Below are 17,752 nucleotides of genomic sequence, written 5' to 3' on the forward strand. Positions count from 1 at the left end.
CACAGGTCTGAAGGAGGTTAAGTGATTTGTCCATAGTCACAGTTTAGTATCTGAGGCAGGATTCAAACTCAGGTTTTCCTGATTCCAAGTCTAGAACTCTATCCACTGGGCCTCCCACCTGGGATTCTCCAGTGTTTCTTTACCTCATTGTCTCCAATTAAACTTTCCTGTTTACTAAGACAGTCATTAAATCCTGACCTTGAAAACATGTTCCCCCTCCTAACAAGTGCCCCCTTTTCCCTGCTGCCACCGGAGGGACCAAGCTGCTACAGAACCACGGACATACTTTAGACAGGAAGCTTCCCAAGTCTTATGTCTGTAATCTACTAGCAACAGAGAGCCAAATGAGAGAGCCTCTTCTACTAACCTGCGTATGTGCCCAGGAAGGTGAATGACTTATTTAGGAGTATTATAGTATTCCCTTTAGTATTAGGGAAGGGTCATTGTTTTGGGGAGGGGGGGGTCTTTTTAAACTTCTGGCAGGAAGGGACTTTAAAAACATCCCTCGGAAACACAAATTGGAGGGCATCCCAGGGAGGCCAGCCAGGATGATGAGAGGACTAGAGATCATACCATATGAAGATTGGTTTGGAAAACTTGTCACCACACCGATAAAATTCTGGAACCTTAGAGAACTGATGTTGGGTGTATGGATAAAGATTCACTTGTTCTACCTGGGCAGAACAAGGGGCATCAAATGGGAGGAAGTTTCCAGACACACAGATTCCAGCTAATACTGCAAGAAAAAGCTTCCTAAGATTTAGACAGGCAGATTCTGGATCACAAAAGAAAAAAATCCCTAAAAACGAGAGGAGTCCCAAGGCTGAATGAGCCAGCTGCCTTAGCAGGCTGAGGTTGTCCCCGGTGTTGCAGAAGGGATTCGTGGGCAGCTAAGGGTTAGGCCAGAGGACCTCTAAGGTACTTCCAATATAGATTTCTTTACCACGAGTTCGGGAGCCTGGGAGCTAAGGAGGAAGCTAAGAAGAAAATTAAAAAGGAAAGGAAAGAATTAAAATAAAATATAAAATACTCCTCCACCATCAAGGCTAGCCTATAAAAGAGCCTAGGAACCAGCTGAGAGGTAAGAATAGTTAGGGACTACGTACAATGATTGTGGCTGTTCGGTCACGTCTGACTCTTCATGACCCCATTTGGGCATTCCTTGGCAAAGAGAATGGAGTGCTTTGCCATTTTCTTTTCCAGCTCATTTTACAGATGAGGAACCTGAGGTAAACAAGGTGCAGTAACAGCTCTTAAGTGTCTGTAGCCAGATTTTGAATTCAGATCTTGACTCCAGGCCTGGCACTGCACGACCACACTGCCCACCATGACTACAGGGCCCATCTCCTTCCCCTGGGGCTGACCTTGTCTATGGTTTTCAAGTTGGCCTCTTCCTCCAATCGCACCTCACCCCCCCTCCCTCCCTACTCCTCTAACTTACTCCCTGCTTCCCACTAGATCCAGCCCTGAAAGGACAAGCAAAAGAAGCCCAGTATGTGCATCTGGTCATTCCTTTAATTGAATGTAGTCATTCATAGAAAACAGAGATTCCACCATGATGTGGAAATAGACATAAAACAGTTATTAAAAAAAAAAGCAAGACCTCCATGACTCCCTGGGAAAGTTGTAAGAACAAAGTTGGGAATCCAGGAAAAAAAAAAGTTCCTACACCCTGAGGCCTAGCCCCCTTTCCCCATCTCATCTCTCCTCTCCCATAATGGCACCTGGATCAGGGAGGGCAGGTGGGAGACAGCCGAGGGCCAAGAGGAGGTGCTGAACCACAGCCGGAATATGTGAGCTACACAGACTCACTGTAAACTCCAAGGTGTGTGGGTGTGTGTCTTTATCCCCACAATCAAAAGACTGGGTGAAGACAGGGCCAAAACCTGGGAGCCAGGCCCCAAATCCTATCTTGGGGGACAATGGCACGCATGTCCTCGCCCTGACTGCCCTTAGACATAGGCACTGCATGAGCCTGGAATGGGTTATGTTCTTTGTAACCCTCCTATCCCCTACCCCTGGTCTTGGGGGGCAAGCAATGGCACCAACAGAATCTCCCCTAGGATTTGGCAGGCACAAGGGCACCAGGGGACAGAAAGCAAAGGGAGGAGGGAAGAGGCAGCCTGGGACCTGTTCTCCACCACCCTCATCATGGGGAAAGATAGAGCTTTTCTTAAGCTATTCAGTTCCAAACGTAGGGCTACACAAAGGTAGCTCCTAATTTAAGCTCCCTCTCCATTAAAAAAAAAAATTCCCCCCAAAAATCCGAATCCACATTAGCAACCAACCACCATGAAGCAGGTCAGAAGGTAATTGCTATATGCCCCAGACCCCTTTCTGGTTTTAGCATCAGATACCTGGCTTCTCAGCTCTCCCCTCCACCCCCTTCAAAGCAGGCAAACCCAGCTCTGGATAGCAGCTTAGAGGGCCCTTACCCGGATTCAACACACATATTAAAAGAGCTGGGGTTGGACGGAAAAATCAAGTTCCAGCCCTTATCCAGAACTGCAGCAGAAAGGAGGATTTGGGGCTCCAATACAGAGGGCTCCCCACAGAAGAAGGGGAGGAACCCTGGAAGAGATGGGCTCTCTGAGGGGCCCAAACACTGAGAAGGAAGCAGCAAGTTTGACCAAAGTTCAAATGATGGGAGGTGACAGGCCCTAGGTGGGCCAGCCCCGCTTCTCCCCAGGCAAAAGGCAGATTCCAGCTACAAGGAGAACATGACTGTCCTCCCCATGAATGTCCCAATGCTGTCCTAGGGAACTAGGCAGAAAAACTGTCCCCTCGCTTTGAGGCACTGGGCAGAAGGTCCTGAACAACCCTTCCTGCCTTAGGCCTAGCTAGGCTCCTTTGAGTGCCAAGGCTTGAAGGCCAAGAGGGAGGGAGGTGCGGCATCCACTAGAAGACATAGATCTTGTCCCGTTGTACTGTATCTAAATCATCATCCAGGGTCAGCAGCACCTGAAGAAAGAGAGAGGGAGGCTGCAACCTTGGGTCACACATGAGGGTAGGGTGGAGGACAAAGGAGAATTCCAGTTCCCACAGAAGAGGGAACCAACCCCACCTGCCTAGTCCTCATTACAGCCTCACAACCTCATACAAGTTATTAGGATTCATTTCACAGATGAGGGCACTGTAAGAAGTCAAGTAGCAGACCCAGGCCTGGTAAGTGGCAGAAGGGAGATTCACACCCATTGTCTTCAGATTCTAAGGTCAGCTCTTTGCACCAGCTCTCCTCCTTTGATGGCCCTTGTCCCAGTCCGCTTTGTGCCCAGCCTGTGGGATAAGGGTAAGCAAGGCCACACTTACCAAGAAAGACCCAAACATGGCAATGGAGGAGAGGAAGTGCCAGATGTCATGGTCATCAAAGAAATTGAGCAGGATACAGTCACGATTGTGCTCCCTCGACTCAGCAGGAGTTTTCTGGGGAATAAGGACAGAGATGGGGAGGGCTACCTGTCACCATCTGCCCACAACTCCCTAGGTACGGATTATCGCCCACTTCAGTCAACATTCTTCCAGTTACCCAGGCTGGAAACCTCAGAACCACAGACTCCTCCTACCCCCTCATTTTCTATAACCAATCATGCCACAAGTTTCACAGATTCTTCTTCCCTCCCCACACAAAATTCCTTTGTGTGTGTTTACATTTTCTATTTACTTATCTGGGTACATGCTGTTTTCCCCCCAGAAGAACACATGCCCATCGGCTTCTACCATCTTTATCTGTGTATGTACCTAGTGCCCCTTCGTTCGGTCCATGGTTTCCTTGGCATGGGGAAATCCATTGATCAATGAAGATCAACAGCTGGTTTTGTTCTGCACTTTAAACTTAATAGTTGCCTGGGGCACTGAGAGCTTGTGACCTGCCCAAACTGGCAGAGGGCAAGGCTTCAGGAAGCTAGCTTTCTGTCCACTCTGCCATGATCTATCTTGCCCAGCATACAGTTGGATCAAAGAATCAGAGCTAAAAGGATCTTTAGGGGTCATTGAATCTGGCCCCCTCATTTTACTTACAGATGAAGAAACAGATGTCTAGAGAAATTAGGTGACTTGCCCAGTGTCATCGAGTATCAGAGGCAGGATTTGAACCTAAGGCTTCCTGACTCCAAGTCTAGTACTTCCTCCATTATACCATGTTGCTCCTTATCAATCAATCAATGAATCAACATGCATTTACCAAACTCTTACTACATACCTGGCACTGTGCTAGGCACCTAAAGTATAAAGAATGAAGCAATCCCTGCTCACAGTAACTTTACATTCTAACGGGAGAGACAAGTACATATAAAATACATGTCTATAACATAAAATTGAGACATATACACACAGTCACTAAATATAAGACAGCTTGGGAGGGACGCCGCTAACATTTAGAGACAATCAGGAAAGGCTCCATGAAGAAGATGGTCCCAGAAATTCATCTTAAAGGAAGAGAGGGATTCTCTGAAACAGAGGAAGGAAGGAATTCCGGAATTGAGAGACCATCAGTACAAAGGAACAGAAATGGAAGATGGAGTTTCCATGAGTGAGGAATAGAGAGAAAGCCAGTGTGCCTAGACTGAACAGTAATGCTCACTGGACACTGGAAAGATTGGTCAAGGCCAAGTTGTTTAGAGCTTTAAAACCTAAATAGAAGAATTTACATTTTATATGAGAGGTAATAAATAGGAAACCACCGAAACTGGCTGAGTAGAGGAGTCACGTGGTTAGACTGGTGCTTAAAAAAGATGACTGGCAACAGCTTGTAGGATGGACTAGAATGGTGAAAGACTTGAAATGATTTAGAGGAGAGGTGATGAAGGCCTAAACTAAGGGGAGTATTTAGGGGGAAAGATAATGAGTTCAGATTTAGACATGCTGAATTGAAGATGTCTCCAGGACATCCAGGATTGTAAAATGTCCAACAGGTAACTGACATAATAAAAGACTGAACCTCAAGGGGGAGATGAGGGTTGGGAGTCATCTGCATAGAGGTGATGGTACAGAGGGAGAAGAGGGTCCAGGACAGAGCCCTGGGCATTCTGTCACCTACTGTTAGGGTATGTGGTGTGGATAATGGGCCGGCAAAGGCAACTGAGCTGTGATCAGTCTGGTGACAGAAAAATCAGGAGACAGTAATGTCCTGAAAACCCAGAGATAAGAAGACGAGAGGGCTGATTAACAGTGTGAGTGCAGCAGAGAGCTCATGAGGGATTAAGAGCTGAGAAAAGACCATCACATTTAGCACCGAAGGTATCACTGGGAACTTACTGTTGACTGATTCAGTTCAGAAGCCAGGCTGAGATGTGAGTGAGAGCACAGGAAGGGGAGGCAAGCAGTGGGGACAGCTTTTTCAAGAAGTTTGACTGAGAAAGGGAGGAGAGATGCAGGGCAGTAGCTTGAAGATATGGCAGGATCTAGTGAAGGCTTTTTTTTTTAAGGGATGGAGGAGACTCGGACATGTTTGAAGGCAGCAGTCGACAGGAAAAGGTGGAAGATTTGAGAAAGATTGGGAGATGACTAAGGATGCAACTGCTAGAGAAGACAGGAGGGATCAGGAAATAAGCACACTGTATAGCTTGATAAATTCGTGGGTTACATTGAACCTTTTTTTCAATACCTCTTCCCATTCCAAAGGAGGTAAAAAAAGACAAACTCAGCATAGCTCTTGCCCTCAGGGAGCCTAGGATGGTAGGTAGGAAATGCATATAAATATCATATAAGATAGAATAAAAGTGCTCCCTCGACCCCTTCTCTTTCTCTTTGAATACACAATTTTCTCCCAAACCTTTAGGAATAAGCATGTTCCACCACTTTTATGAAGGCTTCCTTTGACATTCTCGCCCAAAAAAGTTTCTCCCTCCTCTGAGCTCCTCTGGTTCTTAAGTGTCCATCCCTGACATTTGTCCTTAACATATACTATCTTTAATTATTAGATATCATTTCCTAGTTGAGTCCCATTTTCTCTAGTTACCCTGAGGGTAAGGACCACATCTTATCCCCCACATCCAGTCGTTCACTCATTCAATAAGCTTAATTAATATATTAATGTATAAATAATATACTTATATTATATATGTATAATACTATAAAACAGGCATTATGCTAAGTGCTAGAGACAAAGATTTTTTTGTTCCCTTCCCCCAAGGAGCTTATATTCTAATTAGGAGGAAAAATAAAGGTTCAACAATAATACACACAGAATATTGGAATGGGGACAGGACTACCAATGAGACAAATCAGGAAAGGCCCTGGGGAGGAGTTGGAACTCTGAAGGGAGTCAGGAATTCTAAGTCGTCAGTGAGGAGGAAAGCATTCCAGGCACCAGGAAGAGTCTTGGGCAAAGGTTTCAGAATGGGAGATAGAAAACTGTATACCGGGCCCAGCAAATGGGCCAGAGTTTGGAGTAGAACAGTGTTAGACACATAGTAAACACTTAGTGATACTAAGAATTATAGAATTGTAGACTTTTAGAGTTAGAAGAGATTTCTGTGTTTAGCTTGTCCAGTGCCTTCATTTTAGAGAGTCCTGGACTTGGGAAAACCTGAATTCAAATCTTTCCTCAAACCTTCATTAGCTATGTGACCCTGGACAAATCACTTAACCACTCAGCTTCAGTTTCCTCACCTGTAAAATGAGAATAATACTGACTCTTCTATACAACATGACTGATGTGAAAATGTTTAATAGGAATGTATATGTAAAGCCTTTACCAGATTGTATGCCATCTTGTGGAGGGGGGAAGAGAGGGAAGGGGAGAAAATTTAAAACTTGTGGAAGTGAGTGTTGAAAACTAAAAATAGGGGCGGCCAGGTGGCTCAGCAAGTAAGAGCATGGGCTCCAGTGTCGGGATGACCTGGGGATCAAATCTGGGCTCAGATACTTAGCACCACACCCAGAAATATTTGGCCGTGTAACCTTGAGCAAGTTACTTAACCCCGCTTGCTTAAAAAAAAAAGAAAACTAAAAATAAACTTATAAAAATGAGAATAATAAGGATCAAAGGAGATTATATACATGATATACTTTGCAGATATTAAATTGCTATAAATGCTGCTTATTATTATTGTTTACTATTACAGATAGATATTCTATAGCTATAGAAACATTAATATAGATATGGATGAGAAAAGACTGAGAAGAGAAAAGTCTTGATTAAGGTTATAAAATTAGTCAGTCAAAGATACAGCACTGAAGCCTGGGTCTTGTTACCTGCTCCCCTTGCTTGTTCAGGCATTCATTCACTCACCTGCCAGGTACTGAGTCCCTGGAAGAAGAAGAAAAGGGCAAAGCCCCAGACCACAGAGGTACAGATGATACAGAGGAGGGGGATGAGTTTGATCCTCTCCCCACTCCGGAGCTAAAGAAAGAAGCAATGGCAAGGGAGTTAAGAGCAGTGCCTGCCTGGGCACTCAAGAGTCTGTGGGGGCTCCGAACAGCGGGTCTTTTTAGCCCCCTTTCCGGAGTCTCTGTTCTTTGTACTCTTCCCTCTGAACTTTCATTTAATGGTTGAGTTTCTCCACATGTGGCAAAACCTGGCCTCTTCTCGTCCTTTTATTTTACAACTCATTTCAACATCTTATCTCCTCCAGAAAAAGCCTTTCTGGCTTCTGGGCTCAACACACATTCAATTCCCTCTGCCTCATGTACCCATGCCACATGTCAATGGAACCCCCATTTCTAACTCTGGACCCCATTAGATGACAGTGAGGTTCCCCAAAGATAGGGACCATGGCTAAGGAGAGTTCTTCAGTATCACCAGTGCTTAATTAAGATCTCAAAGCCTCTCCTCCCCACCTCCCACACCTAGGCATTTAATGAGATGTAAGTTCCTCTAGGTAAGGCAGACTCCTGCCTACAGCCAGGCCCTGCAGGCTTCAGAGGGAACTAAGTACTGGATTCACTGATCTCTTCCTCCTCTGAACTCCTACGCCAATAACTGTCTGTACCACTTACTTGGCACTTAGCACAGACTATCTTAACCTTAGGTAGTCCTAAATGCGAAGCCATGGTCCATGAGACTAGAAGCCCTTATGGGTCAGGGATCATTTCTTAGCTTTCTGCTCTGTCTTCTCACTGAACCTGTTGCAATTATGGACACAGAGGAATAACAATGATACTAGGAAGGATTGGCATACGAGTGGCACCAACTTCTCCCCTTCTCTCCTACCCCTGCTGCATTCCCTCAGTGACCAGCCCAGGGCCTGCAATCCTGGTCCACTTTTATGTCAAAGTAGGAAGGGCTGCACAAAAGTTAAGAGGGAGGAAACTCCTCACTCCCTCACCTCTCCCACCCCCTGCTTACCTTCATGATGATATAGAAAGCAAAGTAGAGAAGAAGGTTGCAGATGCCAATGGCCAGCAGGTAGGAAGCAAAATCATTGGGACGCATGATAAGCCCATAGGCAGCACTGCAGAGAAGAAAGAGGACTAAGAAGGCCGGGATCCACGGGCAGCCCCTGCCAGCACGCACGCGCGCACACACACACACACACACACAGACACACAGACACACAGACACAGACAGACAGACAGACACACACACACACACACACACCCATGCACTGAATGGTCTGTATCTCCTTAGAACGTGGGGCTGAGGTGGGGCCACTGCTCAGAACAGAAGGCAGCCAGGGGGATTTCAGAGTATCTGCTGCCCATCTACTTACAGGAGGGGGAAGGAGCCTCCCTCTGTCCTTACCTCACCCTTCTCCCCTCAGACCCAGGGCAGTAGGTAGTAGGTAGCAGCTCAGAGGGAGCACAGTACCCAGTATGGAGCAAGGACCTTCTATTACTCCCCTTAGGAGTTGGGGGAGCAGGAAGGGAAGAAGAGAAGTCTTAGGCTAAGTGCCTCCCCCCAGCCCAGCCTGGTTATCACCCACCCAGGCCCTCGAAGCTTCATTTCTACACTCACAGTGACCAGTTGATGATGTTGCCCATAACCAGTAGCACCATTCGGTCCTAGAAAGAAGTAAACCCCAGGGACAATGAGACAGAGATAGGGTTTAGGTGGTTTAGTAGATAAAGAGGGGGCTTGAGTTTGAATCCTGCCTCAGGCACTAGTTGTGTGACCCTGAACAAGTCACTTAACCTCTCTCATTCTCAGTTTCCTCAGCTGTAAATTGAGGATAATAATAATTACCTGACAGAGTGATTGTAGAGATCAAACAGGATAAAAAATGTAAAAGAGCTCTGCAAACCTTAAAGCATTACACAGGTTGACTCAAAAGTCCTAGTGCAATTTAAAGCTCTTTAAAATAAACTTCGTTAAAGTTTAAAATGGTACCAAGACTTCTGGGACACCCTGTATAAATGTTAGCTATGGTTATTGTACAATAATAATATTATAATGAAAACAACATGGATGGCCAGAGAGAAGCGAAACAGGAAAGAGAGGGCCCCAACTATCTGGTGCTTACAGGGGCCCCCAGAAAAGGGGCAGATGTAACAAGGACTCAGGAGAGGAATGGAAAGAGGAGCCTGGGCACATACCACATACAGTGGTCCACTGCACTGTCGGATGCAGTCTGTGTAGACCACATGAAGAATCCGGCGGAAGATCCCAGAATCTGCAAGAAGGGACAAAATTTCACTGAAGGCCATAAGTTTGAGGCTGCAGAGAGATATCCCTCCTCATACTAAAAGATTATAACCTAAGTTCACAGCTAGAAGTCCCAGCAGGTCCAGTCAATGTTAAGGCCAGCTGTGGTTCCAGAGCAGTGAGGGGTCAGGAGGGACAATAACAATTCACATTTATATAGTGCTTTGAGAGACAGTGGAGTATGGTGGATTGAGAGCCCACCGTAACGTCAAGGGGACTTGGTTTCAAGTCCTGCCTTTGGCACATACAGGCCATGTGACCCTGGATGGACAAGTCACTTAACCCTCTCAATAGCCCAGGTGACTCTCTAAGGCTGTAAGCTGCAAAAAATGGCTGCTGATCTGCACTGATAGTTTCCTTACAAGGAATTCTCTACTATATATGTAATATTAATATAATATGTATAAAATAGAAAAGGAACGGGCACTACCTTTAAGGTGTCCAGCCACAAATATCCAAAGACAAAGCCAGAGAAGGATCCAGAGAAATAGCCTGAGGTCTTTCTCTATTTCATTGTCTCTGTTTCCCTGTCTCTCTCTGTCTCATACACCATTCTTCTCACACACCACTCTTGTCTTTCAGACTCTCTGCCCCCATGCCTTCCTATCATCACAGTTCTTACTCCAGGCAATTTCCTTACCTAGCTTCCAACGGCCCATATAGTAAAGTTGGGTACTGAGCAGGAGCGTAGCGATTATGTGAATGACAGAGAAGACAATCCAGAACGCCATGTTCCCTTTGCCAAATACCTATATGGGGTAGGATGAGAGGAGGTGGGGAACAATATGTGTATGTGTGAGACAGAGAAGGAAGAAAGGGGAGGAAAGGGAGAGAAAGAGAGAGAAAGAGAAGGGAGAGAAACACAGAGAGAGCAAAAAAAACCAGAGAGACACAAAGAGAAGGGAGAGAAAGATAGAGAAAAAAGAGCCTATGAGCAAATGATAGAGGGGAAGTCTACAATCAAGATTCCTTAGGGTACCTGCCAACATTGGGCTAAAGGTTCAGTCAGGAGGGCATAATCATGTCTGAGCTGCCCCAAGAGAGGAGATTTACTTCCAGGACTGGGGGAGAAATAGGGGAAGGCATCTGGTCTCTAGGGACAGAAGGCAGGAAGGACAATGGCATTCAAAGGCAAGGAGCTGAGGGAGGGAGGCCAATTTAGGTAGGACTGGGTGAGACACTTACCACCCCCAGCACAGAAAAGAAGATGACGACGGCGAGGCAGGCATAGGCGCTGTAGGCGCTGGCATTGATGTCAGGGTGCCGTTTCTGATACAGCTTCAGCATGCAGAGCCCAGCGATCATGTACATGAATGATGTATCTGCAGGGAGAGCAGGCTTTAGGCCTCCTAATATGAGGGTCTGTCCAAGCCCACCGTACTTAGGCTGAGGTCTCCTTGCTCCCTCTCTCCTAGAAAGCCACCACTTAGCATTTACTGGGTAGGCAGGACTATGTGGGGGAGTTCCTTGGTGAGGCTCTAACACACTCCTAAGATTCCCTCCAGAAACTGACTTCTCTTGGGCACCATTCAGAACAGCAGCTGTCTCTAGCACCTAGTATGTGTGTTACCGTTAGCAAGTCACTTTACCTCATCTGGGCCTCAGTTTCCTCATCTGTAAAAAGAGGTGGTTTGCCTAGGTGTTCTCCAAGATCCCTTACAGCTCTAAATCCTAAGATCCATGAGAAGGGAGAAGAGTCCCTAACCAGGTCTGGTGGCCTGTTCTCTGTACTGCAAGAGGATATCTAAGATCTAGTTTCCCTAAAAGGCTGAATCTTGGGGGCTCCTACCTAAAGAATGGGGAGCTTGGTTAAAAAAAAAAAAAGGTAAGACCAAGAGGAACACAGGCAGGTTCTCTGGTAATGAAAAGGAGGCTTTACCAAACTGAAAATTTGTATAGTTGGGGCAAACATGGTAGCAGGCACTGAGCAGTCCCTCCATCATCAAGGCTGTACCCATAGCGTAGAAAAGCCCAAAGTGCTTTGGGATTCCACATTCCTAGTCCAAAGAAAGAGTCCAGGGTTAGAGTATGAACAGAAAAGAGAAGCAACAGCACACATTTATTAATCGCCCACTAAGTGTGGAATGCTGTGCTCGGCAATGTGAAGGGTAAATGGTCCCTGCCCTCCAAGAGCTTACAGTCTGAGAGAGACAACAGAGACAAACACCTGCAGGACAATATGGCGGCAGCATTGCACAATAAGGACCTCAGAGTCTGAAGTCAAGGGGCTGAGGAGGATGAGCAAAGGCTGCACAGAGACAAGATGAGGCTGACTTAAAGAATGAGTCAGTAAGAGAAGACTGTGGGAGAAGAGGAGCTACCAAGGCTGACCATGGCTGGGGGGGCACTGACAATGCAAGCAGTTCAGGATAAGTGCTATCTTTCACTAAGGTTAAGGAGTAGGACCCGCAGGGTGACACCAGCTAAGGGGAAAGGGAGGGCTCCGTTCTCACCAGGGCATAAAGGTCATTTCGCATGAGGGCTCGGTTGTAATTGATTTCTCGTTGCAGTATGATGAGGAGGAACAGCAGCCCCAACAGGATGTAACCCAAGTTACTGAGGATATTGTTGAAAGCGCTGGGGCAGAAGCCAAAGAGTGTTATCTGGAGAAGGGGGAGCCTCCCCTGTCCCGCCCCACCCTCCAGATGCTCCTAGGTTCCCACCACCGCCTTCCTCCTCTGCCTGCCTCCCCCAATGTCCCCCCTACCTGAGGTTGCCCAGGGGATGGGCACAGAGGAAGTTGTAGTAGCAGATGTCCTGATTGCCTGTGACATTCACCACCTGCAGTAGTCCCAGAGAGCAAGAAAAACAGGGAGAGATTGAGGTCTGAGATTTCACTTAGAGTCTAGGTGCAGAAGTAGCCCAGCCCCATCGTACCTGACTCTGACAAAGGTCAAGAGACCCTAACCCCAATAGACCCTTTCAACCCTAGACACCCACAGCTGTTGTTTCCTTATTGGTAAACAACATGACCACCAGGGATCGTGGGCTCTCTCTCTGTGAGCACAGTCAAAAACCTGTGGGTTCTTTCTGTGAGCATGGTGTGATGCTCACAGAATCGCTAGTATGATTAGTGAGACCTCTACAAGGGAGGATGAGAAGATAAGAATTGTTAAATGCTTAGAACGTATTAAGCACTTAATAAATGCTTCTTCCCTTCCCCTCCCTTCCCCACTTCTGGAACTTGTGTCAGAAGGAGACCAGGCAAGCATATGTCAAAAGGATTCCCATCTCTGGGGCAAAGCTGAGGAAGTCAAGAGGCCTAGGGTTTGGGAGGCAGGCAAACTCTGCCCCTCTTACCGTCTGGTAGGTGATCACCAACTGCACCACTGGGAGGGCATAGAAAACGGCTATGGTGGCAATGTTCCTGTATGCAAGGATGGATGGACAATGAATGAAGAAGACTGGAAGAGAACCATCCCCACCTCCAACATGAGTCCTTGCCCCTTCTCCATGCTCCCTCCCAAAACACAGGCAAACATTCCACTCACCAGAAGTAAATCTGGTACTTCTTCCGCAGAACCCGTTTGTCCTTCCGGGCCAGGTCGGCTACACACAGGTATTGCTGAGAAGGAACAAGAAAAGATGACACAGTTGGAGGTCAACTGCACCCATGACCCTTGGGAAAGCTCTCAAGGGTGGTAAAGGGCAAGGACAAAGCTGGGACCTTTAAATGTCTTTGCCTGTCCTGTTCTTACCCACCTTCATGGAAGGACCATTGCCCAAGAATAAAAACTTAAATGTGGCCATCAAAGAGTTAACTACAATCAGTATCAGGGTTAACACTTCCTTCCCCAAAGGAGCCCCTCCAGCTTCATACTGGAGGCCTGCTGCAGACAGGCATATTCTAGGGCTTAGGCTCTACCCTCTATGGAGAGTTGCTAGAAGATCCCTATGAAGGGGCCTCCCTCTAAGGATCTGTGGGATCTGGGGCCAGCAATGGCCAATGAAAGCAGCTTCAGACCTTGGTTCGAATGACGTTTTTGTCAGATTCAATGTCAGTCAGAGTATCATAGTCATCTTCCTCTACTGAGCTCAGGGAGTCCAGACGAGGCCGGCTGCCCACTGGATCTAGGACGGGAAGGAAGGGAAGAGAGAGCTAAGGTGTGTGGCAGGACCTCTGAAGTCTGGCCCCTGCCCACCTGGGGCAATTGTAGAAATTACAAAGTGGTAGAAGGAGTGGATTGGGGGATTTAGGACAGGGAGGCTGAGGTAAGCTCAGTGTCCAGGGAAACCTGTATGTTTTATTTCCCTTGTGGTATATGAGGGATACATGAGAGTGAAGGGGGACTGACAAGGTCAGACAGATTACTACCCATGCTCTGATCATCATGGTATTTCTGACTTTCCCTGGAGAGCTAGGACAGGCTAAACCAGGGACACTGAGCTGATCTCAAGCTTAAAACAATGGGATGATTTCTGAGAGGCATCATGCAGATTAGAGGCACCACCAGCTCTGTGTGTTTTGAGAGGGCAGGGCTATGGCACTTAGGGAGTTAAAGGTCCAGTGTGCCCTGGGCTGATGGATAAGAAAGGCTACTGGTGGAGGACACCCCACGCCCCAACTGTAAAAAAAAAAAATCTACTCTAAATGTATTTTATCCTCAAGGCCACAGACCCAGCCAAGTAAGGGCTCCACAGCAGGCAAGAGATTATCCTCCTTGCCTATTTGGGATCCCCTTTAGCCCAGCCCTAACTCCCTCTGCTGGCCAGAGAATGAGGACGATGTGAAGCAAGGCAGCATTGACTCAACGTTGCAAATTCAGCCCAGAAACCCCTAATGAGACTGTCCTGGGAAGTGACAGAGGGAGAGTAACAAAGTCCTGGGTATCATCACCCACTCACTCACTCTACCAGCCTCTCTCAAAAGACACAAAGGGTCAGTTATCATAAATATTACATGATAACATTTGCGAACAGGGCATCCACTGGGCATCTTCCCAGTCCTGAAGATAGGGCAATCCCAAGCCAGGCTAAGGCTCCAGCCAGCCTCAGTGCCCACCACAGGCAGGAGCTGATTGGCAAAGCGAGCACTCTCCCCACATCTACCCATGGCAATGCACAGCTGCCGCATCTGGCCAGAGGGGAGACGTCGCTTGAACTGGTCGTGTCCTTCAAAGGAAAGGGAGAGTTACAGGAAGCAAGTCCAGGAAAGAGGTGGGCACCAGACCCAGGAGGATGGGGAAGGTGGAGAGGGAGACATGGAGAAATACAGGCCATGCCCTAATGCCAATGCTTGGAGGAGAGGGGGAAGAGTAAGGGACCTCCTTGAACACACATCACCTCTGGCCTAGCCAACACCAGCCCTGGCACCTGTCCCCTGTTCTGCCCCTGTCCCCTGCCTGGCAGACTCACCTGAATAACTGTAGGAGACGTCCACAGAGCCAGTGCTGTCTACCGCTCCATCAGCAGAACTTGAGCCATTATCTGTGGGGACCAAGACATGATGAGAGGAGAGAGTATGAGGTCTAGCCATGGAGAGGAAACTCCAAGAAAGTCCCAGAGATGGGGCAACTTGAGCATAGGAATGACATTTTCTTTCCCCAGAGGTCTCTAAGTTGGAGAGATGATGGAGATTTTTTTAAATGGCAGCTGGCAGCTTTTGCCTACCCCTTTGGGGAGACAAAAGATGATCACCATGGTCCAGCAGTTCTTAACCTTTTTTGGGTCATGGTGAAGCCCACAGACCCCTTCTCAAAATAATGTTTTCAAATGCATGAAGTAAAGTACACAGGATTACAAAGGGAGCAAATTATACTAAAATACTGTTTTCAAATTTTATTTTATTTCTTTGCTTTTTGGAGGGGGGAGGGCAAGGCAATTGGGGCTAAGTGACTTGCCCAAGGTCACATGGCTAGTAAATGTTAAATGTCTGAGTCCAGATCTGAACTCATGTCCTCCAGACTCCAGGGCCAGTGCTCTATTTACTGTGCCACCCAATATATATATATATATATATATATATATTTTAGCAATTTAGGTTAAGTAACTTGCTCAAGGTTACACGGCCAGATGTTTCTGGGTGGATACTAAGTGTCTTAGCCCGGATTTGATCCCCCACATCATCCCGATACTGGGGTCGGTGCTCTTACTTGCTGTGCTACCTGGCCGCCCCAACCCAAAATATTTTTTTAAACAAGAAAAAAATTCACCAACCCCAGGTTAAGAACCCTTGCTTAGAAAAAGCCAGTTTAGAATGGCCCAAAGACAGCCAGGTTGGGGGTGGGGGATGAGGTGGGTCAAAGGAGCCTTCAGGGAACACCTACCAAAGGAGCCATAACTGTAACCTTCATAAGGGGAGGAGCCAGGGAAGGCTTCAGCCAAGACTCGAGGGTGACCTACAAAGGAGGAAACAGAGCCCATCCATCACCTTAAGCAGACCTGGAGATGACAGAGACAGAAGGGGCCAGGGACAGGCAGAAAAAGCCTAGGGACAGAGGCTTTGAGCTTCAGGGGAAAAAAGAATCACACAGTCCACCAGCCAGAACCACCTGTGCTCCTGCCAGCCCCACTGTTCTGTCCCGATTCCCCTCATTTAAATGCCCTATTATCCTAAAAGGGGCTACCAGTTTTTATCCTCCCCTAGAGAAGGTCAGAGATCCTGGCACCAGAAGAATGGGCAGCACCAAGACTCCCCAGACCCCTAGTCATAATTTATTCATTCAAACACTTTAATGAGTGCATATGACATGCAAAGCCTGAGGCTTCCTTCCCCCACTGTCTGATCCTGATCCCTAGGAAGCCCAAGGCCCTAACCCCACCCACCACCTGTAGCTTACCAAGCAAAGAAGCTGGAAGAGAAGGTCACAAGCAGGAGAGAAGATTGTTGGGCATAGGGGGAGAGAGAAAGAAAGGTTATGAACTTGTGAAACTGGGCCTTGAGGCCTGGGACAGACTGAAAGACAGATGACCAGCAGGATACGAAGAAGACCAAATCAAGGGGGAGACAGGAAGTGGAAGAGACATAACCTCCTACTCTCATCCTCACCCCTCGGGTCTAATCTGTGGAAATGGTGTCAGTTCCTTTTGGCCAAAAGACTCTGGCTTCTCAGGCCCAGGCCCATTGGGCCTAGAGAATCAGTCACCTCTCCACCTAGCCCACCCAGAACACTGCCATGACAGGTACCGCTTTCTGAGCAGGGACGGTCCATGGCCACCAACAGGGTCTTCTTCCTTTGCCTGTGGGAAAAGATCATGGAGGCTACACAGTGGGGTCCAGGTTCAATATCCTTCCTACCCTATACTGCTGACCCTCCTTCTACCCTCATTCAGGTGCTGATCTCTGGGACCCTTTCCTTCCCCTAAACCCGAGCTTCTCTAGGCTGAAGACACAGGTCTTAGGAGAGATGACTAGAAGAGAAACCAAAGCTCCTCTTCTCTCTGTGTTGGGGGATTGTGAACTATGGGCAGCACAGTCTTTGCCATCTGTTCTCATATTCATCACAGCTCAGCTTGTTTTAGGGGGGTTTGGAGGATGGGGGTGTGGTTGCTATCCCCCAGGGTGGGAAGGAACACAGTGGGATCAGCAGAACAGGGAGAAGTAAAAAGGAACAGGGAGAAATCTCCCTGACCAAGCCCAAATGCCTGCTAGACTGTCATCAAAAAGCTAAGCAGTCACTGGTCCAGTTAGTTCCCTTCTCACCTCCAATTCTCCCAACAGGCCAGTAGCACGGTCAGCAAGTAGAAGGACAGGAAAATGCCCAGGCAGAAGAGCATGCCCCCAACATAGGCCTCGGCTGGGAAGAAAAAAATGGGAGGGGGCAGAGGTGGGATATGACAGATTAACACAAGGCTACTGGAAAAGGCTGGGGGTGGAGGGTTATGGCTGGGCATTTTACATAGATACAGGTGCAAGGGAATGGTTACAGTTTCCCTTCTCTCCTTGTATTCTCACAGCCTAGAAGTTCCTGGCAGGCCCATAGAGGATGGTATCCTGTTTCTCTGCCCATCCCTGTTTAATGTGAACATATATAGGAGGTCTCCATCCCCAAGCCTATCCCCATTAATGATAAAACATTCCAAGCTGAAACTGGCCCTTCCCACCCACCCACCCACACTCACATGTGATTGCTGGAGACACCACAACGGTCAGAGTTTTCTGGTGATGCCCTTGATCGACCGGTTCATCTGGACGTAAAAGTCAAGTCAGTGCAGTAGTGGGAACCTGGA

The 17,752-nt window shown here is 47.5% G+C and overlaps 1 protein-coding gene across 2 annotated transcripts; it reads right to left on the minus strand.

Moving 5' to 3' along the window:
* Positions 1-1,495: 1,495 nt before the first annotated feature.
* Positions 1,496-17,706, minus strand: SIDT2 (SID1 transmembrane family member 2). 2 transcript variants are annotated; one of them, XM_069080779.1, is made up of 19 exons: positions 17,645-17,706; positions 17,226-17,319; positions 16,710-16,762; positions 15,850-15,921; positions 14,939-15,010; positions 13,548-13,654; positions 13,075-13,148; positions 12,884-12,950; positions 12,291-12,364; positions 12,037-12,160; positions 11,463-11,580; positions 10,769-10,905; positions 10,224-10,332; positions 9,475-9,551; positions 8,897-8,943; positions 8,288-8,393; positions 7,232-7,342; positions 3,310-3,423; positions 1,496-2,961 (listed from the first exon to the last, which is right to left on the minus strand). In XM_069080779.1, exons 2-19 carry the CDS (start codon positions 17,297-17,299, stop codon positions 2,899-2,901), a joined length of 1,599 nt encoding a protein of 532 aa, XP_068936880.1. In that variant the 5' UTR covers positions 17,300-17,319; positions 17,645-17,706; the 3' UTR covers positions 1,496-2,898. The 2 variants fall into 2 exon arrangements, with proteins under 2 accessions (XP_068936880.1, XP_068936881.1); XM_069080780.1 differs by lacking the exon at positions 15,850-15,921.
* Between the last annotated feature and the right edge of the window lie 46 nt (positions 17,707-17,752).

The sequence above is a fragment of the Petaurus breviceps genome, unplaced genomic scaffold (assembly GCF_028583685.1).
Source record: "Petaurus breviceps papuanus isolate PSGF00001 unplaced genomic scaffold, PetGlider_PUasm1.0 91133, whole genome shotgun sequence".
In the NCBI taxonomy this organism is placed as follows: Eukaryota; Metazoa; Chordata; class Mammalia; order Diprotodontia; family Petauridae; genus Petaurus; species Petaurus breviceps.

Coding starts and splice junctions, on each gene's coding strand:
- SIDT2 (XM_069080779.1), bottom strand. CDS start 17,299: ATGCTCTTCTGCCTGGGCATTTTCCTGTCCTTCTACTTGCTGACCGTG. Junction 16,763..17,225: donor GCCTGTTGGGAGAATTGGAG/GTGAGAAGGGAA, acceptor CTTTTCCCACAG/GCAAAGGAAGAAGACCCTGT. Junction 12,951..13,074: donor AAGTACCAGATTTACTTCTG/GTGAGTGGAATG, acceptor CCTTGCATACAG/GAACATTGCCACCATAGCCG.